This window comes from Melozone crissalis, unplaced genomic scaffold, assembly GCF_028551555.1.
Source record: "Melozone crissalis strain CALT ecotype California unplaced genomic scaffold, PUWL_Pcris_2 ptg000008l_1, whole genome shotgun sequence".
Taxonomy (NCBI): Eukaryota; Metazoa; Chordata; class Aves; order Passeriformes; family Passerellidae; genus Melozone; species Melozone crissalis.
The window spans coordinates 18,878,492-18,901,223 of record NW_026535786.1 but is presented as its reverse complement, the minus strand read 5'-3'; the positions used below and the strand labels follow the sequence as shown (position 1 = coordinate 18,901,223).

At 38.4% G+C, this 22,732-nt stretch overlaps 1 protein-coding gene across 1 annotated transcript; it reads right to left on the bottom strand.

Annotated features, from left to right (window-relative positions):
- Window positions 1–597: 597 nt before the first annotated feature.
- On the bottom strand, window positions 598–22,527 carry ATG3 (autophagy related 3). The gene is made up of 12 exons (XM_054270038.1): window positions 22,390–22,527; window positions 19,690–19,731; window positions 16,471–16,520; window positions 15,271–15,341; window positions 13,434–13,541; window positions 11,832–11,881; window positions 9,821–9,902; window positions 9,272–9,306; window positions 8,391–8,546; window positions 7,634–7,761; window positions 2,160–2,228; window positions 598–909 (listed from the first exon to the last, which is right to left on the bottom strand). Exons 1-12 carry the CDS (start codon window positions 22,459–22,461, stop codon window positions 828–830), a joined length of 945 nt encoding a protein of 314 aa, XP_054126013.1. The 5' UTR covers window positions 22,462–22,527; the 3' UTR covers window positions 598–827.
- Between the last annotated feature and the right edge of the window lie 205 nt (window positions 22,528–22,732).

The following is a 22,732-nucleotide window of genomic DNA, read 5'->3' as shown; positions in this document are numbered from 1 at the left end:
CAGGGCAGAAACTGGCTGCTAAAGCCTGGATGCTTCTGGAATATCTGAATCCACAAACAACTCCATGCATGTTCATCCCAAGGAGGAAACCATGCTGTTAGACTGGCAATTAGTGTAGCTGAGGCAGACAAATAATCAAGATTGAACCTTGCTCGGACATAGCAATCTTTTCCTTTACCCTCAAGCTGTATTTTTGTCAATAAGACTGTTCTTTATTACAAGCGAAACAGACGACATAATGAATATCCTTCCTCTGCCTCCTCAAATATTCCATCTCTAGTCTTGCTCAAGTATAAATCACATTTCAAAGACTGGTTAGTTACAGTTACTTGTTAAAGCTGAAGTCAGACTTTCTTAACAAGACAATCACTTATTTTTTTCATCTTTTAAAATATTCCTCCAGCTAGAAGAAATATAACCATTCATAGCTGGAAAAAATCCCTCCACAAAGCTCCCAAGTGAATTTCAATGGGAAAAAAAAGTACATTTTTAGGAATCAGCAACGAAGCCATAACTATTAGGCTTCTACTACAAAAGTAGATTTCAGTTTCTAACATACATGAAAATAATCTCATGGAAGGAAATTAAGGATTTATGGAGAAAAAAATCCCACCTCTTAGTGCAGCATCTGTACTGGAATGAAAGTGATTTATTTATATTACACACAGAGATTTTTATTAAAAAGGCTGGTAATGGAACATTTTATTTTAATGCATCAAGTTGATAAAAGATTAGTTACAGAAATTGTGTATAATGTTGTATAAGTGACATGGATGGGTTATTTAAAAAAAGATTTGATAATTAGAGGAACACAGCTCTTATTTTAGTTACATCGTAAAGTGCCTTGTGTAGTCGTATTCTATCGTTGGAATGACCGCCTGTACAAATTTCAAGAAAATAAGAAGGTACCTGAGTTTCTTATTAAGGAAAATGTTCTATAGCTAGAAATCCAGCAAAACAAAGCAGAAGTCACATTCTTTGCAGAGAAAAGTTCCCTTGTATATGTCACTTTCAAATGCATGCTGGGCCTGAATTTGCAGTCTGAAGTATATTGAATAATTACAAGCTAAAGTCTCTGTCCATGTGGGAAAGAGGCAGATAGGAAACTAAAAATTTAATAGAAACCACTAATTTCAATTGGCTATTTAAGTTACATTGGTACTGGATGTAAGTAAACTCAATTGTTTTGACATAACAGTTTCACAGACCATTTCTTCACAAACAGAAGATGTATGAAAATGAGCAAAGAAATGCTAAAAATGTCCCAATTTGTTAAGTGATTAAAAAAAAAAGAAACACAAGGAAAAAAAAAAAAAGCTACCTGCAACTACTGAGGACTAGAAGACTTGAACAACCATGACAGACAAGTTATTTTCCAGTTCAGTTCCAGTTGCTTGTTGCACAAATTGAGCAAGTCTCAACTCATACAGTAAATGAGAATTTACTGATTCAAGACCTTTAGCTGCTCAGTAATTCCTGCTTATTTGCCCTACAGCAGCAAAGAACACTATTTTGAAAGGACATACTTGCTTTTATCATGGAGGCTGCTCTAGTCAGAAAGTATACTATTGATTACTACAAAGCATAACTAAGATCACTCAGCTTCCTGAAAGAAAATTTTAATTGTGAGGCATTTGATATTGATGTTCAGAGTGGTTTAAGTGATTTCCATTGCTTTTTGTCAGCAACGTTGTTTTACCAAGATATTGCTCACATGCAGAAGAGAGCATAGTGGGACCTCTACACCTTTCAGAAATTTATTTCAGATTAAAATCGAATATAAAAGCTGCTCTGCTAAGCAGTGACTACACACTGGATGGAGTCTGTGAACCTCCAGTCTCACCCTCCCTACACTGGCCACTTCCATTGGATGCTCACAGCTACCTCCTTCACACCCTTACAAACAAGGGCTCAATCCTGTCCCTTCAAACCTACCTGCCCTCTTCAGTGCTCCTGCCATACCCCACCTCATGTTCCCCCTAAAACTTAATGGAGTCTGTTTGCACAAAGGAGCTGATGCCAGAACTCCAGCAAGCGTTACCCCAAGCTGCTATTCACTGCTTTCACACATAATTGTGCTTCAGCTTATGACCCTTGAAGGAACAGACATTACACTGCAAGAAGGGTCCAAGAATCTGTGTAATAATGAAAAAGGATACATGTGAACTCCAAGTTCTCCCCCACCTTCTGCAACAGTCTCGATTATTTTCTTCATGACTTCTGCATGCCTGAAAAACAAATCAGAAACAAAACATTTTAAGGAAGAGGCAACTCCCTCTTCATCAGGATGAATAGGTTTTGTGCAAATTAAATAATTTTGGACCATTAGGTTCAGAAGCAGCAAGATGAAATTTTCAGTTTACTGAGAAAGTAAAACAGCAACAGTAACTGAAAATTAACATTAAATGATGAATGCAACATTACTTAACAGCTCCTTACATTCCCACAGAAAGCCAAAACTGAGGTATGCTACAATGTAGACTCAATGCCCTATGTCAAATGCATGCTCTAATGTAGAGTGCCACTAGAGTGAATGCATACCGCTTGACACCAGTACAACTTTCAAATGCTAAATGCCAATAAAGTCCCCAGGTAAGTCCCTAGAAGGTAATACTGACCAGCAGCCAGCCACTAGAAGTTCCCAGATGCCCCTGAAGATGATATCTAGAAACTGCTGTATCATTTTTAGCTGCCTCTGCTGCACTCAAACTTGTAAGCCTTGAAGAGGTTTAAAACACTAAAACAATTAATAGTTTCCTAGGAAAGGCAGATTAAATCAACCCTGCATCAATTCAGAACTATTGCTCTAGGAATGGTTTAGGGCATGGAAACTTTCTCTGGTGGTAACTTGGGTTCTATAGCAAATCAACAGTTTCTAAGCTAGTTTCTTCCTGTAATTCTATTATTGTAAAGCACGACAGGGAAGGATAAACACTTCTCAGCTCATTAAGTTTTTACATTCTCATCAGTGACATCCCAGATCTGCTATCAACCACACAGTATTTGTGCAAAAAGCTGATCCTGGGAATGCAACACAAAATTACAGAATAGCCAGGGCTGGAAGAGACTGGTCATCATCTAGTCTAAAGCCCTCCTTGCCCAACAACCAGTCAACTAGAACAGATCACTCAGTGTTGAGTGCTAAAACTTGTCTGCTATAGTTTGGAATATATTTAATGATAAAGACTTCAGAACTTTTAATGACCAGTTACAATTTGGAAGTAGTGTTCTTGTTTTCAAAAGTTCTTGTATCCCATAAACTAAGGGATGAAGAACATATCAAATCAGAGGGGAGAACTATTGTATGTTAAATTATGTTTTATTTATGTACCTTTAACACAAACTCCCAGGCTGTATAATTAATCTTACTTTTATGTATACTTCAACCTCGTTTGAAACAGAGGATTCTGCAGGTAATCTTCACCAGTGATATAATACATGGCTGTGGGTGTCCATCGACACAACACTGCAGCTAAGCGAGCAGCAGCAGTTTAAAATACCCATCCCAAAACAACCAAAGTGCCAGCTGAAAAGAAGGATGAGTGGGAAGCTGAGTTTATAACTTTCTAACCATGTCTTGATACCAGTATGTCAATCTACATAGCTGACCAGCAACTGGCATTTAGTAATTACCTCCAAAGTTATCATGCTGCCAGTGGCTGCAAACAAGGAAGGAAGCTGTTGCAAAGTTACCAAGACACACTGTAAACAGGAACATGCAAGTCTGGGGAAATATTAAAGGTCAGCATTTGTCATTTACTGTTGGTCTTTGCAAGTCAACAAACCCTCAGAGCTGATTCCAATTCTGGATCCCCACGATGCCCTGCAGAACACATGCCATTTCAGGTGCCAAGACCAGCTGCTTCTCTGCAGGCAACTAGCCACTGCCAAAACCTAAGTTTTGACCTTATGCATAACTGTGGACCGTTTTTTTTACTGGCACAGAATACAGGTCACCATGTAGCCATTAGAAGTCCTTAACAGCATTCTGACTCAACTTCATACATCTTAATTACATTTCTTCTTTTTTGTTTCCTAAGAACTATTCCAGTACCTCAAATTCTATAATGGCCACAGAGTAATGGTCATTCTTGCTGTCATACAGTTACTCATGAAAAGCTTTGCAGGTGCTTTATAAACTTCATAAAGTTTGTTTCATGTTTTCAGCTCCTTCTGTAAGAAAATTTGGAGGAATGAGCATAAAATATATAAATACACTACAAAAAGGAAATAAATACTTTTGAAGAAATGTAATCTAAAATATTCTGCTATCTAGAAATCTTTCCCTGCAGATATTTAGAGGACATCAGAAGCAAAAAGTTTGGAAGCCTATCACTACTCTGGAATGGAGACAAATAAGTCCTTCGAATCAGTGCAAGAAACTACAATTTAATTGTAAATGTGTTTAGTAGTTAACCTGTTTGATAGTCCCTTCATAGCACACAAAGAAAAAGCTGAGAATTGTGACTAAAGCAGTTTACAGCAATTAATGAGGAAGTTGACTATGTTCCTCCCAGTATAATAAAAATGCTGACAAGAACTACAACTTACAGAAGAGCTGTAACATGAACAATTTTCACTAACTACTCAAAACAGAAGCTATCCCATGCAGTGACAGTGGCATCCTACTGCCATTTCTTTCCTTTCTCTGACACCTGACACGAGGATATGCACATTGCAATAAAAATGTTTGGAATCATACAAATATCCTACATTACACAATTTATATAACATGACAGGAAGCAACAGCAGCAGATATAACTAAACACTCATAGCTCCTAGCTGAATTAAAAACAAAGCAACAGTTTGGCTATTGGTTTTTATCCAGAAGCCCAGACCTTCTTAGCTGTTAGCCTTACCAATTTGAAAAAAATAGAATAGCTTACTTGGAAAGGAAGAAAACATTCTTAAAACCTCCATTTTAGATATGCTGTTAGCCTCTTTCTTCACAGCCTGAACAGTACCTTTTACACTCTTTCCAGTGTTAAGCAGTTGCAGATCCATGACATCACTCTTTGAGAAGGGCAACAGTCTCCTCCATTTTTAAGACTTGCAATAGACCTGTTTCACCTCACTATCAATCATCTCTTTCAGGCTTAAAGCTAAAAGAAGTCTCATGATGCAAACCATTCCTTCAAGCGTAAGTGTAGACTACATAAGAAAGGAACTGGCACTTCCCTGGCTTGAGAGGAAGTAAAAACATGACCACAGGGCTCTCACCTGTGAAGAGACTCAACCCAGATGCAGAGATTAGCAGTGCACTGCTAACATCTCTGCAGAGTAGTAACTAAAATTAAGCAGACAAAATTGCAGCCACAGCCCAATATAAACCCCACAGTTCTACCTAGTCAGTGAGGGCTATCATGCTGAAATATCTCTGCATCTTTGTTTGTTCTTAGAGTGCCCTCCAAATACACATCAACAGGAGCTTCTTCCCAATCAATTTACTAGCAAGGCTTCCAGCAAATAGAAAGTAAATTAAATTTTGGCTTCAGGATTTTTTTCTTCCTTTTCTCCTATTAATCATTTTCCCAGTCAGTCTGTTAAGACCTCCTACATTCCTCCCTCTTGACACTCCATCAAAAACACTAGTTGCACAAAAAAGATACATCCATTTTTTGTCCAAAATCCTTCGGACAGCAAAAAGTCGAAGTCACTAACAGGTTGAGATTGTTTGTTCATACAAGGTACAAATCATAAGAACACCTTTCTGGATTCAAACCAAAGACCTACCTGGTCCTCCTTCCTATTTTATAGTACATGCTCAATAAAGAGGCTGGAACAAGCACCTCATAAATGCTCTGTCCAAAGCACTACTAGAACTGCATTGCTAGCATACTACTGGAAATTACCCAGAGACTTTCTTATTCTGAACCTTTCTAGTAACTACACTTTAAACTTTGACAAATCTTTATTTCATTAACATACTATTGCTTAAATAAGTACTTAGTTTAGTTAGGTGGTGTGTGCAGAAATGAATCCTTTCTGGCTTTGAAAATGCCAGCAGAGTAGCATTCAATGCCACCAGTTTCACTATTGGAAGAAAACTTAAATCCTATTACTTCACCTCCTGTGTTATTCATAGTGAAGGTCACCAATATCCTAACTCCCTGCTCAGCTTTTTTCAAATGTTAAGGGACAGAGATTATTCAATCCTTTCTTATGGGAAAGACCTTTATAACTTTAGTTATCCTACACAAATCTCCATATCTTTCCCAGTTTTAGTCTTCTTTCACCTCATAGACTACAGAACAGATGACCAGATCTGTACTCCAGTATTCAACATGTGGTGGTCCCACAGATTAACAGAGGCCTTATGTTGTTTTATGCTCTATTCTTTATCATTTGCTTTGCAGTTCTTCCAGTTCTGCTTCTTGTATTACTCTTGAGCACCTAGACTGACGTTTTCATGTTATTGCAGACTTAAACCTGATTATTTAAAGATCAAGAATAAATTTTACTACTCCAAAATTTTCAACTAGACCACTAGAGGGAAAAAAATTACTTCCCAGTATAACAGCTTCTCTGCTCAATACCATCCAGATGTATTGTCCATATGTATGTAGACTGCTTGGCAAAAGCAAACACTTTCGAAAAGCAGCAGCTAATGAACTGTGAACTGCAAGAAACATGATATACAGATTTACAAAGCACATGAACATATATCCTCTTCAGACCAAAATTAGCCATAAAATACTTGTTGCAAAGTCCCCTTGCTCTCTTCTCTAAAGACTGATGAACAAATAAATGCTAAGCCAGAAGCTCAGAGTTCAAAGAATGCTTTAAGTCTGTGGAAATGACCACAAGCTGGTCAACAAGTTGATTATTTGACACACAGCTAGTGACATGGATAGCCCAAGTTTTTAAGTCAAAGGAAAGTAAACTTAAACTGGCAATCTGAACTCTAAATTTTTTCTTTTAAACCTATGCAATCATACAAGGATTTTCTTAAAGGTAAAAGCCCAGATTTTTACCAGGAACTTCATACTGTCAAGAAGAATTACACTGTTTCAGATACTGGCTCTGTATCACTAAGACACCTAAAAGGATGCTAGGGCCCACATCTAAGACAAGATGCACCTTTCAAAGACTCAAACTACAGTCTCCTTATGTCTTGGGGGACAAACATGGAAAATGGAACACTAAATACCCAAAAAAACCAACCGTGTTTTGCAGTTGTGTTCTACAAATACTTCGGCGTGACAATCACAGTCTCTCTATTAATCAGTGCAAAATTTAAGGGGGAGCAGGAGGTAGTTAGCATAAAACAAGAAACTGCTATTTAATGTTCAAATAGCCTTTTCATCTGTCAAAAGTATACACTGTACTTCTATTGTCCCCAAAAAGTAGACAAAAGGATAAAACTTTATTTCATGGAATTCTGGTAGTTTGCCACCTCCTGGAGTACATAGGGAAGATGAGTTAAAAAAGCAAGTTGATCACATAAGACAGTGCAAACTGCAGAACATGCTGCAGTGAGCAGTGGAATGAACTTAGATAACTGCCTCAGAAGCTAACAGGCCACTACAGCAGCCAATTGTAGATATATGTCCAGAAGACCTGAAAAAACCCTTAACGAGAGCAGTGAAGTGCCTTGTATCTGCAGGCTGTATCAGACCAGAAACAGACTTACCTGCATGGATGAACTGAACACATGGGAGGTGGAGGAAGATGAGGATGGTTTTCAATGGTCACTGTTTTTTTGACGTGATCTTGACTAATATCTTCATACATATGCTCTACTGTTAAAGGCTGCCGCTGCTAGAGAGGAACAAGGAACACGAGGACAAAAGCGTTACTAACAAAGAACCTTGCTCCTTTCTAACATCAGTAACAGATGATGCCCCAAAAATTACAGGCATCTAAAATATAAATGTTCTGAAGGTACAGTGAAAGAACTGTGTTAAAATCCATATGGTATAAAAATAGTACTGCACAGATTTTCCTTTGAGCGGTGTAGTCAACGTATTTAAAAACCAACTGGGTATCCCATCTGGGTATTTGAGCAGTACGCCCTACCCAACTTTAACTCAAGAAATGTAGTGATTAAAGGGAAGAACTATTTATATATTCCTTTCTTTCAGAAGGAGATGAAAAGACATACCTGCTTACTTGACTGAGTTTACTGGGGTAATTACCAGTTCTACAGTGCTAACAAAAACACCAGTGGCTTCCTTCAAAACGTGTTAAGTTATCATGTGCAGTTTTCAGTGACTCGTTCCAACTTATTCCAAGTACAATAAAAGTCCTGCCTACAAGCCTATACTGCTTAACGGTTTTCTCACCATTTTTCTCTTTACATTTCTATTGTGAATAAGCAACAAAATAGTCTATTTGATACAGTGAGTCTAATTTCAGAGAAGCAGGAGAAAAATCCAAAATAGATATACCTCATCATATCCAAATAACCAGAGCCTTGGAGTTTGGTAATATTTGTCATAAGTGATGTAGAGGTCATAGGTTCTAGTCTGTAGAATAGCATCTTCCCCTCCAACATCAACTTTAGTTTTGTTAGCTTCTACAATCTGTCGTGTGTCAAGCGTTGCCTGGTTCAAGATAAAAATAACAAGATTAGAATAATCTTGCTTGAGTTCCCTCCTTTCCCATCCTAAGTAGTTATGTAAAACTGTAAAACTTTTAATAATGTTCTGAAGTGGGCACAAAAAACCCCCAAATAATGGTTTGTTTTTATTTCTAAATTAGGAGCATAAGTTTCTCTCCCAAAAAGTATTTTTGTTTTATTTTTGGGGATTTTTTTTTTTACTTTTCAAAAAAGGTCTGATTTTGTAAGGAAGTAGGCAGCTATGCTGTTACACTCCCCACCTTCTTTCACAAACAAGAGACAATTCCTATGAAATTCAGTTTGTGCAGGTTCATGAACACCTTAGCATAGTACCACAAATAATGAGGCCTTCTGTTTTCTCTATAGAAGTCTGATGGACTGGTGTAATCTAGTGAACCTACAGGCCACTCATCCTCCCTGTGTAAGCCCCAAGAACCACCACTGCATTTTTTAACGTCTCGTGAATACAGCGCTGTGTGTACAAGCAGAGCAAAAAGGACTAGCAAAACCAAGGAAAATTTCTGTGGGAAAAATCTTTGAGGACCCAAGGGTTCAAGTTAGTGCAGCAGATTGGCAGGAGACAAATCCATAGGAATGCAAGCTCAGTAACCCTACTACTCATAATCTTGTTATTTCAGCCATTTATAATTATTTTTGTTTTGCTTGTGCCTATATTGTAACAGGTAAGATAGAGAACTGTTCACTCACATCATCTGTCTCCAATAGCCCACTTTCTTCATACTCTGAAAAGAAGACCCATAAAATTCTGTGTTCAGCTTGTAGCCAGTTATTGTATTTGTCATTCATAAACAACTACTTTAAAAAAATCTACATGTATCTAAAGAAGATTTATTCAGATAACCTTCCCAATCCCCAAACCAGACTATCCCTTTTATACCACAAATTTGACCAAGACTACAGTAAGTAGGTGGAGCTATATTTCAGTGATTTTATATAGGCAGATTGAGTTTAAGTGTAGGTACGAAGCTGGAAGGAAGCTTTGCTAAATCCCTAATTTATACTCTCTTAGATCTGTTCTGCTACACAATTTTCCAGTCACTAACATTCAGTCAGGTTTTTGGCACACAAGTTAGAGTAAACATGCATCAATAAAACCATACAAAGGACGCTAAAGAGCACAGGCCTACTGAAATTTTTCAGCATGAATTCCTTGCAAAGAATGATTGGTGTTTTAGAGTGTATTGCTTTAGTTAAAGACCTGAAATATAATATGTCCCACCCAAGTTAAGGAAATACCTTCCATATCTGCAGCTTCTCCTTCATCTTCCTCATCATCATCTTCACAAGATGCTGAACACTCTGGTATTTTTAGATTATCCTTTAGAAGTTAAATTGAAAATACTGCTTTAATGACTATTGCATCTACATAGCCTAACAGCCCTAAAAAATTGAAGGTGTTAAGTCCAGTCAACACATTCAGTGAGCCAGAAAGATAATTTCTGAAATATTAAACAGGACTACACTGAACTCAAATATTTGCTTAATAACTCATTCTTGTTTCAAAGTCCTAGTATGACATCAAAAACCCATTTAAAAAGTTTTCCTTTGACTTTACAATCTGGAATTATTTAATTACTCAACAATCAAAAGTGTTAAACAATGGTGTTAAACAAATGAAGGGCAGTAACTAAACAGCTAAGACTAAACATGTAGGTTAAGATTTTCTTAAGTCCTAACCCACAGCCAACTGTGCAGCAGTTATAAAACATCTCAAGGAAGGGACGCATAAGGATGATCGAGTCCAACCCCCTCCCCTTTGTGGGACTACATAAACTCTATTATATGACTAAAAGTGTCACCTAGTTTCCCAGACTGTGAGCCCTGTCCATAATTGTTTTAAAACACAAGAGTCACAAAAGGTATCACATTTTGATATAATTCTGCAATGCAAGAATTACAGTCTAACAGAAACAAATACAGCACAAGCCCACCAGTAACTTTTGGGCCTTGCATAGCATAGAATCCAATGGACAGACAACGCCAAAGAAATTCAGAAAGTAAAGGTCAATTTACAGAGACTTCATAAAGATTTTAGAATTCTCCTAATAACTACTACAGTTAGAAGCTCCTCTAATTCTGAGCATGAGGTGGCTGATTTTCATTTAAAAAATCCAAACCACCAAAACCAATAAGAAACTAAGTAACAAAGTGCATAGTCAAACAGAACATCAGCAGGAAAGAGTTGTCCTCCTGGACTGGCCCCACAAGCAAGCAAGTTTTTCTACACACAACGGAAATAAAATCCAATGCAAAACACACAACAGGAATAATAAATCAAAGTAACATTCTGCAAGTATTGTGTTTTGCAGAAAAAGTGATCAACTTTAGTTATTCCTTGAGTATTTCTTCCACCCTCATGTTACTGGCTTGTGAAAAAAGCAGTATTTTTACTATATTCAGCAAAGTCATTTGGAATACCTGCACTTCACTGTTAATCAAATTGATAGCATTTTGAGCTGCTTATAATTATGCAGTAGCATAGGGTCACTCATTTTTTCCCCCTAATTTTTAGAATCCAAAGCTTCTTGAATGCTCACAGCACACGGACAGAACTCCCCATACAACTTCATCTTTAAAAGCATTTTGTGTCTCTGTGACTTTCTTCATATTTCTTAAACATGACAGCCAATACAATTGCATTTCAAGTACTTCCTGAGGACTTAAATTTCAGGTTTGTTTCCTGCTGAAGTGACTTTTTGGAAACATGCAGAAACCGAGGACTTCATAACATGTAAAAATCCTTTAAACATGTTACTTGTTTAAAAAAAACATGTTAAGTAAAGTTCTTCTAAACTGAAGGGCATAAACCTGTCAAACTGGACCAATGTGCTGTAAGTCTGCTTGCTATAGTTGAAGATCACAAAGAAATACTTTACATTTCCACATTACTTTTCCACATAAAAATTTCTTTACATTGGATTTCCAAACACTAATGTCTTGGAACACAAACGTGTGACATCAGTGTAAAGAGAATTTCATTTTCAGTTTGTAGAAGCCTGGCACAGGACCACACTGGCTAAAGACATTTCAAAAAGACAAATGCTTCAATAAACACAGCAATAAGGAGATGCACATGCTTAGACTAATATCACAGGCTCTGAGGGTCAATGTACATCTGCAAAACAATTCATGATGAAGTATAATTTAATCTTTCACAGGGAGTACTGGAGTATTAGATTGACACTGGTAAAACTATTATTACCTTCAGGTCTGTAATAAAGCATCAGAAAAATTGAGAAACAAGTACCTTACTGTCTAGCGTAATCTCCTTAACTGCCTCTGTTGCACCCACTATACCTGTAAATTGAACAGGAAGTTTGTGTTAAAAAAAGCTTCGTCCTTGGTTAGAGAACAGCACAGAAAGAGTTTGCAAGGATTTCAAATGCAGTCTCATCATTCCAAGTCACATCTCAACAACCTTGATACGTGAGAGGCTGTTCATTCGGCACTGGACATCCCTAAGCAAACCACGCCAGTAACACAGAGCGCCACAGCACAGATGTGCCATGTCTTAAAAAATCCGTGACGAAACTCTGTGAATTTGGACTTCTATTTTAAGGTATTTTTGCATAAAAGTGAATTCAGGAGAGGCACTCACATCACAACAATGAAACTCAGCTTCATTTAAAAGGCAGGCACTTATGAGTATTTCTGAGCTTCCTGAAAGCAATGACAAAGCAAAATGTAGCACAGCACTCAATGCTTTTAGCTGAGGAGAAATGAGGGTATAAAACCACCCCAAATCATAGAAGTGTTCAATCTTGAGATCCTCCCCATTAGCCTTCAAGTCTTACTGCAGTTCTCACACAGGACCTTTTGGGATACACGCCAAGATTCTGCTTTGACAGAGTACATTTATCTGATTAACTCTTCAGCTGTGGAAACAGATTTTATCTCATTTGACAGCATTTAGAGACCTGGCAAGCTTTAGCCAGGGTGTTACAGCTGTGCTGTACTGCATGGTGCCCAAGCCAGTCAACTCTAAAAGGAAAAACCTGGCAAGGAGTCTATTCACAGCAGGAATGGATACTGCACACTTAATTCAAGGACATGACTAAGCTATTTCAGATTATTTCTTTGGTATGGGAGCATTAAATTATGGATACCTTTAAGAATTGCCAATGATGAAAAATGTATGTGTACAGGAAAAAAGGACATCATCTCCAACCCTTTTCCTCCCCACCCTGGCAAACTATTTAGAGAACTTTCTCCACATTACAGTAAAAAAATTTACACCAAAGAAAGTAAAAACTTAAGAGTACTTTTGGAAATGGTGGAGAAAACATCACTGAAGGACAGAATTTTATTAACACATGATAGAACATCATGAAACAGATTAAAACTAATATAATTGCCAATTAGAAAAAAACAGAAGTACTTTTAAGACGCTGCACTAGAAAAGCCAATGAGATAGATTCATATAAACAGTATTTTTTAGACTTCTTTATAAACATAAGCTCATTTAAGGGCTTATTGTAAAATAGGATCATCTCCCACTCTCATCTCTGAACTTAACATGTTTCTTTTTAGTACAGCATCCACAATTTAAACTAACATCATCTTCACAGGATTTCCTTACTAAGGAATGAGTCACTACACAGTCCATATTCTAAAATAATTTCCTAGAACTTCAGTACCATCATCTCTGAAAAGGAGCCTGTTTCAAGCATATACAGCCACACAGTTAAACATCATGTACCCATCAGGTGGGTAGCTGATAATGGAACTTTATTTCCTCCAGACAACATACTGGTACACAGACATGTATTTAAAAAAGATTTTACATTCTAAGAGTGGAAACTGAAAATCAGATTGCCAAATGCAAAGCCTGCAGCAAGACCTTGAATACCTGCATTGTGGAAAGTGTCTACCCATCCCCCATCACCATCATCTTCTTCTATAATTGCTTCCTGCTCGTCTGAATACTCCATCTGCTTACACCTTTTATAGCACGGCACTACAAAAAATGACAAAACAAAAAGAATGCAGTCAGTCATTGTTATGCAAAACCAGACTGGAGCATGATACTGTCCTACAAGGCCTTCTAAAATGTGCCAATCTTTCATTTATCCCCATTTAAGGAATCCTAAGGCTGTATTTCAAATGCAAAAGTATGAACTTCCAAAAATATGTTGATATGCTGTACCACATATTTTACTTAACGTAAAATGCGATGATTGTTGTAGCCTTAGAAGTTCATCTTTCTGTTAAGTATTACAGCAGCTTCATCCAATCTCTTAAGGATTAGAATAGAATTAATTTCTCATTTGCTAACAACTAGAAAGAACTTGCAAGTTTTCTTCATACTGGTAAACAACTAAGGACAACTTTGCCTGGATTTTCATAAGTTTTCCAAACTCATTTAGGTTTTAGAATTGTGCTAAAAGTTTGCAGCAGCTACTTAAGCAATACATTAGGTATGTCTAATTATAATTTAACATCTAGAAGTTTAGAAAGTCAGAATTCATGTGATATTAAGAATAACTTCTGTCATATGCATTACAGAGCCATTTAAATAGAGATTTAGATAACGTTTTCAGAAAATAGTCAAAGAAAGACTGAATATCTGATCAAGGCAAAGCAGGCATTTTCCAATAGTGTAAACAAGCACTGTGTAGAAAATCCTCCTTCCTTTCTATTAACATGGAGACAAATAGATCTGTTGCATGAAGTGCAGCATTTGAAAACTGCTCTTTAACCTTTCAGAAATGGATAAAAAGAGGTGTGAAAGTCAAAGTGAAGTCATCCAAAGATTTCTAAAATGAGGTCTTATAGGATGGTTCCCAGTCTCAACTGCAGCCCACAACTTTTACTCAGGTGGGAGGCCCATGTGGCACCAGCAGCAGGAAGCACGTTATTTTGGAATGTGATCAAGAGGATCACAGCAACAAGGAACCTCACTAGAGGCAGGAAAAGAAACAAAGCAGATCAGTTGGCTATCAAACCATGAGGTCCCTGTCAGGAAAATGTCCAATGCTACTGTAGTAATTTTCACATGACAGTGCACTGCAAGACTCCAAAAGCCAGCAAGGAAAATCGAAGTATATAATACAATCCTCTGCGGGGATAAAATTTCCTCAGACTTTTTTAGTGCTAATGCTTCATCAAATAGCTTTGACACATTTTCATACAAAATCTGAAAGATTTCCCCACAGCTGTGCCAAAATGTTATCCTTCTTATCCATTTAAAAGTTGTCACCACATGTACTATATAAACACAACTGCGAAGCCAAAAAAAATTAATTCAAGATTGCATTTATATGACTCTAATTGACAAGGGCATTGACATTAACTACACACTTGAATTAGAAGTGTCAATGTCACTATGAAAAACATTTTGAGAACACTTTAATAGCCTGAGTTTTCAAAGGAATGAGGAAAATAAACATATCTTCACCTTAGAGACTGAACATGAGTTGAAGCAAAGACAGACAAAGAGGTTAATAATGTTCAAAGTTCATTTATACTTCATCAAGGCAAACTTTATGTCTCATATAAAGCTCTACTATAAAGTGGTCTAAGAAAAAGCATTAAGGGGTGCAGGAAATACTTCTTCAACGTTGCAAAGCCAGAGCATCCAAAGTGTGAGGTATTTGCTTCCCTTATCAATACAATTGGTAGAGTTGACAGCACAGTCAACCATACTGTCAATTCTAAGAACATTTATATTTAAATTTCAGGCTTACCATTTTTAGTTACCAGAAACTGTTTGTCTGTTGGCAGATAAGCTTTGACTTTTAGTTCTTCTCCTGAAGCCCTGTAAAATAAATTGCACCATTTGAGAGTCTGACAACTGCAAACAAAAGAACCCTTCTATTTTCATGTTGTGTCAGGAACATTTTATATAATCCTCCTGACCTATTCTCAGAATTGGTTTGCTATGACTTTACTCTTCCCTACATACATTTGGTATGGTGTCAGAAAGCTTGGCCACCCCTAACTGTTCTGACATCAAAACCATTTTATGCCTCAAAAACTTTCACCTTGAGGTGGCCAAGCAAAGATAGGTTGACAGAATAATCTATTCTGTATACAATTTTCTAGGATCAGCATCAACAAAGTAGCAAATGTCTGAAGAAAGCAGCTTCAGAAAAGCAAGAAATAGACCTCTATAAATACAAAATCTGTCCATAGTCACTAGTGCTCAAGTACTCTTAATTTCACATTACTCAAGCATTTGCCTTCACCTTTAGTGGTTTTTGGTTTGAAATAAGAGTAATATTCTAAATAGCCCATTCCAAATTGCTGCCAGACCCAACATCATGTTTTCTCTGAAGGAGGTGGCAAAGGGGTAATTTTTCCTTCAGCAATTTGAGGCTCAGTACAGAGCCAAGGCCCTGATGACACCAACTGCACAAACAATGCTCATTTAGGAGCAGTTTCATAATGCAGGACACCAGTAAACATAAGGAAGCACCTTATCTGCACCCTTACTGTGCACTAAACAGAAGGCATTTCTAAGGGCAAACACTGCACAAAGTGAACTGCTGTGGGCTAACTTGAATACATTTATTAGCAAATGCTTGTCAAAATACACCATTTACAGCTACTGCATGGCAATTCCAGTTGCACAGGGCCTTTGCTTTTTCAATCACCAAGACAAACCTGGGGAGACATGCTGCTACTGCAGCTAAGCACTAAAAGCATTCACAGTATACAACAGATTATTTCCCCTAAAACCTTAGAAAAACAACAAATAATCCTCAAGCAAATCCTCATCTCAACTACTGCTATACAGCAATTAGTAAGCTCTATAGAGCCATCAAAAAAGTTTTACTGGAAAAGTACACTTACTGCTCTGACAACTGTATGACTAGATCCAATGGAAACATACCAAAGCACAGGCAGGAATGCTAGCTTTCTACAATTCTTTGAATTTTCCTTACCATTGCCAAGTAGGACAGTGGTGAACTAAGTGGTCTCCAGCTGCAACAAACTGTTAAGGCAGGAAAAAAAAATTACTGTTACATATGGCCAAAGGCAACAATCTCAGTTTTTTTTTCTCAGCATTAGTATTTCAGTTCCACATTCCTTTGACCAAATAACTGTGTAATTAACAAATGCTTCAATCAGATTGATTCTTTGTTTTAACCTCGTATCTCAGCTAACCATGAAAAAGCAAAGATTAAATCCACTTGACCTGACATGCTTAGTAAGCACCACAGCAAATTCAGTGTTTCAAAAGCTGTGATACTACCTGCCAGTCTAGTAAGAACCAAAATAGTATCTGCACCTAGTAAGACTGCTTACTTTGTAATAAAGAAATAATTTTTATTTGCCACTATTCAAACTTTTGCAAAGATAAAAAACAGCTTAATGTAAAAAAAAAAGTTTAATTCTCTTTCCTTGTTCAAAACATTTTTGCAGTAAGAAAAGTGAGACCATCAATCTACTGAATCAGTGAGAGAACTGCAGCAAAGAAATAAATAGCACAGATTTTATATAATGACCATCACTGTAATAGCTGATCGCTGATGTAAACTAAAAATGGATTACCACTTACTTAGCACACTAAAAATCTTATCAGTAACTTTGTTCTGAATAAATAGTTTTCAAAAATATTCCCTCTGCTTGTTCTTAGTATCAAAGATGAAGCCTTTTATAAAATTGCATTACTATTTCAAAGCGATACTGTCATGTTGAACTTGCCAGCAATGTCATGCTAGACTTGTGTACAAACTCAAAATTCATGCAGCAAAGCCTAACCCTCTGGGCTTGTCTTTGTAAATGTAAATTGAGGAAGGCAAGCCTGCACTCAAGTGATTTTTGTGGGCTTTGCAGCAGTCCCTGTGGACTATGAGGTGCGCAGCTCTCGCTACAGGTGCTCTCTTGTGTTGGAGTGCCAGTTTACACAAGCACCCTCCCCAGCTGCCCAGGAGCTGCTGCAGTGTGATGTAACAGGCTTGCAGCAGGTCACAGCCATTTCCTCACCGCGTCCTCCAAAGGGAGGCGGATCAGCACAGCAGAAACCACCACAGTGCACACTGCACACGGATTAACAGCCTTAATCTCTGCAAAAGTGCTTCCCTTTCACCTATTTACAACTGAAACCTCCAGCAAAACTGAATCCTTTAAAAAAGGATTCTCAATACACATGGAAATTTTAAAACTCGTTATCTCTTACATAGTAAATATAAATGAAACTCCAGAATTATTTAAAATTCTCTGTTCAAGGAATTGGAACTCTGCTTGTGACAGCAATGTTGAAATGTATTACTAAAGACAAAAACCAGTGTAGTTTGTGGGTCTAACAGATACATAGCCCTAAAACAGTATTTGAAATTTCATCTACATTTTTTCACCTTAGGCAGAAAAATTGTCTCGTTGGTTTCACTTTCTATTTCTCAAGCACTGATGCTACCACATATCTAAATCAGTACCAGAAAGTGGAAGGAGATCAATTTTAGGACATCTTATTTCCAGTCCTGAAGAGAATGATTTTAACAATTTCCCTGTATTCACATGCATAATTAAAATAGGTGTCATCTTTTGGAGGTATTAACTAGTAAGAACTCATGACAGGCAAGAATTTTTTGAAAATAAATCAAGTGCACAGATAAGTGAAAAAAAGGAGTATGTGTTGAGTTTGATTAATGAGTCATCTTTAGCCTTAATTTATTCATCCTCAGAGGCAAGCCACAGGAACCCCACAAAAATCTATACACCAGTTAGTGTCTCAGACTAAAATACCCAAGAAATCCAAACTCATTCAAAGACAACATCCCAGTGTCATTATTCTTCTTTAGCAATCATTCCTATATAAATACTGTCAAAGGGACAATCAGCAGGTCTATGCTCCAGCTCCATCTAAATTTATCAAAAAATTTAATCTTCCTATATAACTGGTTCCCTTGACTACTGTTTTGAAGGATCCAATTTATTCATCCCAGCAGCATCTAACCTGACACAGAGAACATGGACTATTCACATTCCTAGTGGTGTTTAAAGCCTGAAAACTGTTTAATCTAATACAGTGTGGTCCTTGCTATGTTCTACAGAAGGTGCCTTTTCTTAAAATGCGACTACAAATTCTTCTCCCATAAACCACAAAGGGATTAAGTATTGGTAGAGCATTTGTCCAGACTTTCTCTGTTATTCTAGCTCATTTACGATAAAGACTATGCATTATTGTTTAACATTTATGAATGTTTATAGACACACATACATACAGTTATCAGAACAAAACACCATGTTGCTAAGCCTGTTTTTCTGTGTGGTACTTCTGTGTCAGAGGGAGAGAATGGGTGTTTGCTTGCAGAGCAACACAGCAGAAAAATATAGGCATCAATATTAGGAAAAATACCCCTGTCCACATTATCTGCCTGCATCAGTCATCATTTGTTCCACTTTTTTTCCACCTCATCTTTATGATTTTTTATTGTTTCATTTTTCTTTCATTCTACCTAACAGTCTTGACACTGTTTTATTAGAACTCTGTAAAGATGAAGTATTTGCAGATCAATAGCACCTCAATATGAGAAAAAGTGTAAGGGAGAAATTAAAACAGCTCAACACAGTCAGTGTTCTTACTGTTCCAGGAAAAAATCCTGTTTGCTGCTCTTTGTATTAGAGTTCTTAAAAAATACAACTGCTTGGCAGCAATTCAAAATACAACCTGCCTAAAACAGCCTATAGAGACGAAGAGGGAAAAATAATAATCATTGGATACACAGTGTGGAGAAATATATGAAATGATCTTCACAGAGCCTTGGAAGGAACAAAAACAGAGGTAAACAAAGACTGTTCCAAAGATAAAAGCTCCCCTTCAAGTTCCTCAGAAGAGAGATTTTAAAAACCAATATATTCCCACTTCAGTCCTGAACCCCCATGACAAATGGAGCTGTTGACCCAGCTTCTTTACAATCTTTTCACAACATAATAGAGGAAAGAAGCATCTCACATTCAGATGCCTAATGCCATCTCAGGAGAAATTATGTTGATCTACTTCAATCTGTAGAGCAAAAAAGGCTACTTAGAAATTTCACTTTATGGAAATTGTTTCAAGAAGCAATAATTGGCAAAGACATGATCTGTTTAACATGGTCATTTTGCATTAAAAAATGCATAATTACTTTCAAAATAAATTTCAGTTTCTATATACTTACTTCTTCAGGTGTAATTACTCCAGTTTCTTTGAACTTGGACTCCTGCAAGAGAAAAGTTTAGAAATTTTGAGAACTGCTGACAAATCAACACAATCCACTTTACTGGAAAGACAAACACCTTCTCCACTCTCATTTTGCAATTAGATCTTTGGAATTAGTTCTGTCCAGAGATTCAAGAATCAGCCTGGAGGCAACCACTGAAGCACTGCCACAACTGACAGGAAACTTACATTGGTATATAAGAAATTACTTGTTGCAAAATATGATTATGAAAAATTATCACCTATACAAAATAATTGTTTTTGCTACTGCCAATTTATAGCAACAAGGAAGAAAAGATGACTGGCACTCAGTAGTACATTTGCCAGTAAGAAACAGAAAATCAGCTGGAATTGGTGATCCAGACTGTCAAGGATTCCAGAGTTCTAGGCATTGAACAGCATTGCAATGCATCAATATGAGGCTTTGCAGTTAAGTAAAGTCATGAATGAAAGACCAAACCAACTTTTCTCTGGGCTAGAAAAAGTTAAATACAAAGACTTAGTAATATACTCTCTTTTAATGCCCTTTTCTGTGCTTTCATCATGCACCCTATGGAAACTTCAGTTTTTGCATATTGTGGGGAGTTCTGTTGATGAAAGAATACATGGTGAGCAGACACCAGACTTATTCTGCCTAAGAGAAATTAAGTACTTTAGCATTAAAGGCAACATTTATGAAGCTTAAGGATAACATATCTTGTGTCATATTCAAATTTGGATGAAGTGTATTATATTTTGACTTCTGGTAGTTTGCTTCTTCAGAAAAACCTCAAGTACCGAGGTACCCCACCGTTCCTCAGCATTAGAGCTATTCAAAACCGGCTTTGACAGAGAATGCAATTTCCGCCATGGCACAACTGACTTCTTGCCCAAAGAAATCTATTTTTTTCCCCCTATCTAGACTAAAAGCATCAACTGAACATGTCTTGCTCCCAGCCACAACATCACCATATTCAACCAGCCAGAAAACACTGAACAAAAGCAGCCGCAGCTAAACTTGGTTATTGGCATTCCTTCTCCCAGTGTACGCTATCACCTGTGCTACAGAAAATGAAAGGAGCACGCCTACTTCATACGCACTGATTACTGCCCTTCTGCCTCAATTCTAAGGAAAAATGCTTAAGAACAAGGCAAAGATAAGGAAAATAGCAGCTCTACAAACATTGGTATATGCTAGGTGACTGAAATCAAAGTAATCTCAAGTGCTATAAAACTCAGAATCCTCAATAACACATTGAGCAACACCATAGTGGAGACAACTTACTGGTTCCCCTCAAAATGAACCATAAGCAGTAGGGAACATGCACAAACTTGTGTCTCTGGAATTACAGAAAGAAAACATGTCAAGTATCCATCCTCTGTTCCCTGAGGGTAAATAGCTCGTTTTTCTGCGTAAGTAAATTCTTCAATTGCCAGAGACACAGGTCTAATTTCTTTCAAAAATTACCAAGTTGGAGTATTTATTTCCCCCTTGTAAAGGGAACTTATACACATGATATCAACACCTTCCATTTCTGGAAGTTTCTACTCCTGCCTCTTCCCAGTAATCCATCTGGACACAAGAACTCATCCACTATTACAACAGCTGTGGAAGAACAACTGTACTACTGAACAACTCACTTCATCCTTCCATGGCACAACTTCACTGCAACCCATACGTTTCGCATTGGTGAGCAACTCTAGGACCAGACAAGAGTATCTCAAACACCACAGAGGGACAAGTTCAATTAATAATTGACTGTCCCAGCTATCTACCCAGAGAAGTAAGCTGCAGGGTGCAAAGCACATAAAAGGTCAAGCCACAAAGCCACAGGCAGAGAGACTGTTGTCATAAACAAGTGTTTTTTTCAAAAGCATGCAGAAGCATCAAAATCAGTAATGAAAAAACTGCTGCCAATTTAAGCACTTGTATACAGATTTGGAGTTTATATAAGAAATTGTTTACAAATAAGAGTCAGAGAATGGGATGTAGTCTCACAACTGCAGAAAACCATAATTTGTTTCTACCTAAATATGCAGTGACAGGACCTATAACAGATGTGCTGCCTACTTTTATAATGGCCCAATGGCTCATTTCTACTATTCTCACCTACTTTGGTGGACAGAGGCTTGTATATTAATACTGTAATTCTGACACAGGAATAAACCGGCTATGTAAAACCTGCTCACACAACAAAGGTGTGGCTAATTTTGTTGTTTTAGTCTGTGTTTTTTTATGTCAGCTGAAAAAGCTGCCCTTTACCCAAATAAGCATTGAAACACAATTCCTGAAACCAGGCTCAAGCATGTCTGTACGCTCGGATTTCAATTCCTGGACACACAACCACGTAAAACTTTCGTGACTTTTTACAGAAAACGGCAGCCCGTTTAAGTCATTCCTTGAGCAGCAGGAGCAGCAACACCTATTCTTCGAGAGGCCCGCCCCTCCCTGATGCTCCCCCCGCCGCGGGACGTGAGCGCCAGCCGGGGTTCCCCGATCCCAGCGCGGGACGAGGGCCGATGGCCGGGCCGGCCCGCCCGGCACCGCGCCGCTCCTCGGGCCCGGCCGACAAGGGCACCGACAGCCGCCTCCCGGGGCTCATGCAGGGAAGTGCGCCGGCAGGCGGGGGCGGCCATGGCTGTCCCTCCTCCCCATCCCGGCTCCCGCGCAGGACGGCACCTTGAGCACGGGCGTGAGGTACTCGGCCACCTCCAGAGCCTTGCCCTTCACCGTGTTGATGACGTTCTGCATTGCGGCGGTCGGTCGGTCGGTCGGTCGGTCAGACGGACGGGCGGACAGACGAAGAGCGGCCGCCCCCCCCCGCCCTCGGCACGGCGCTCCCGCGGCCGCCGCCCACGTGACCCGCCGCCCACGTTCCCCCCGCCCCCCGTCGCACGCGCGTGACGACGCACGGTGTGCGCGCGCAGGGCGGGAAGGCGGGGCGGGGCCGCGGCTTACGCAGCCGCCGGGGGGCGTGCGCGAGCCGGGGGGCGGAGCTCTCGGGTTCCTGGAAGCCGTGGGG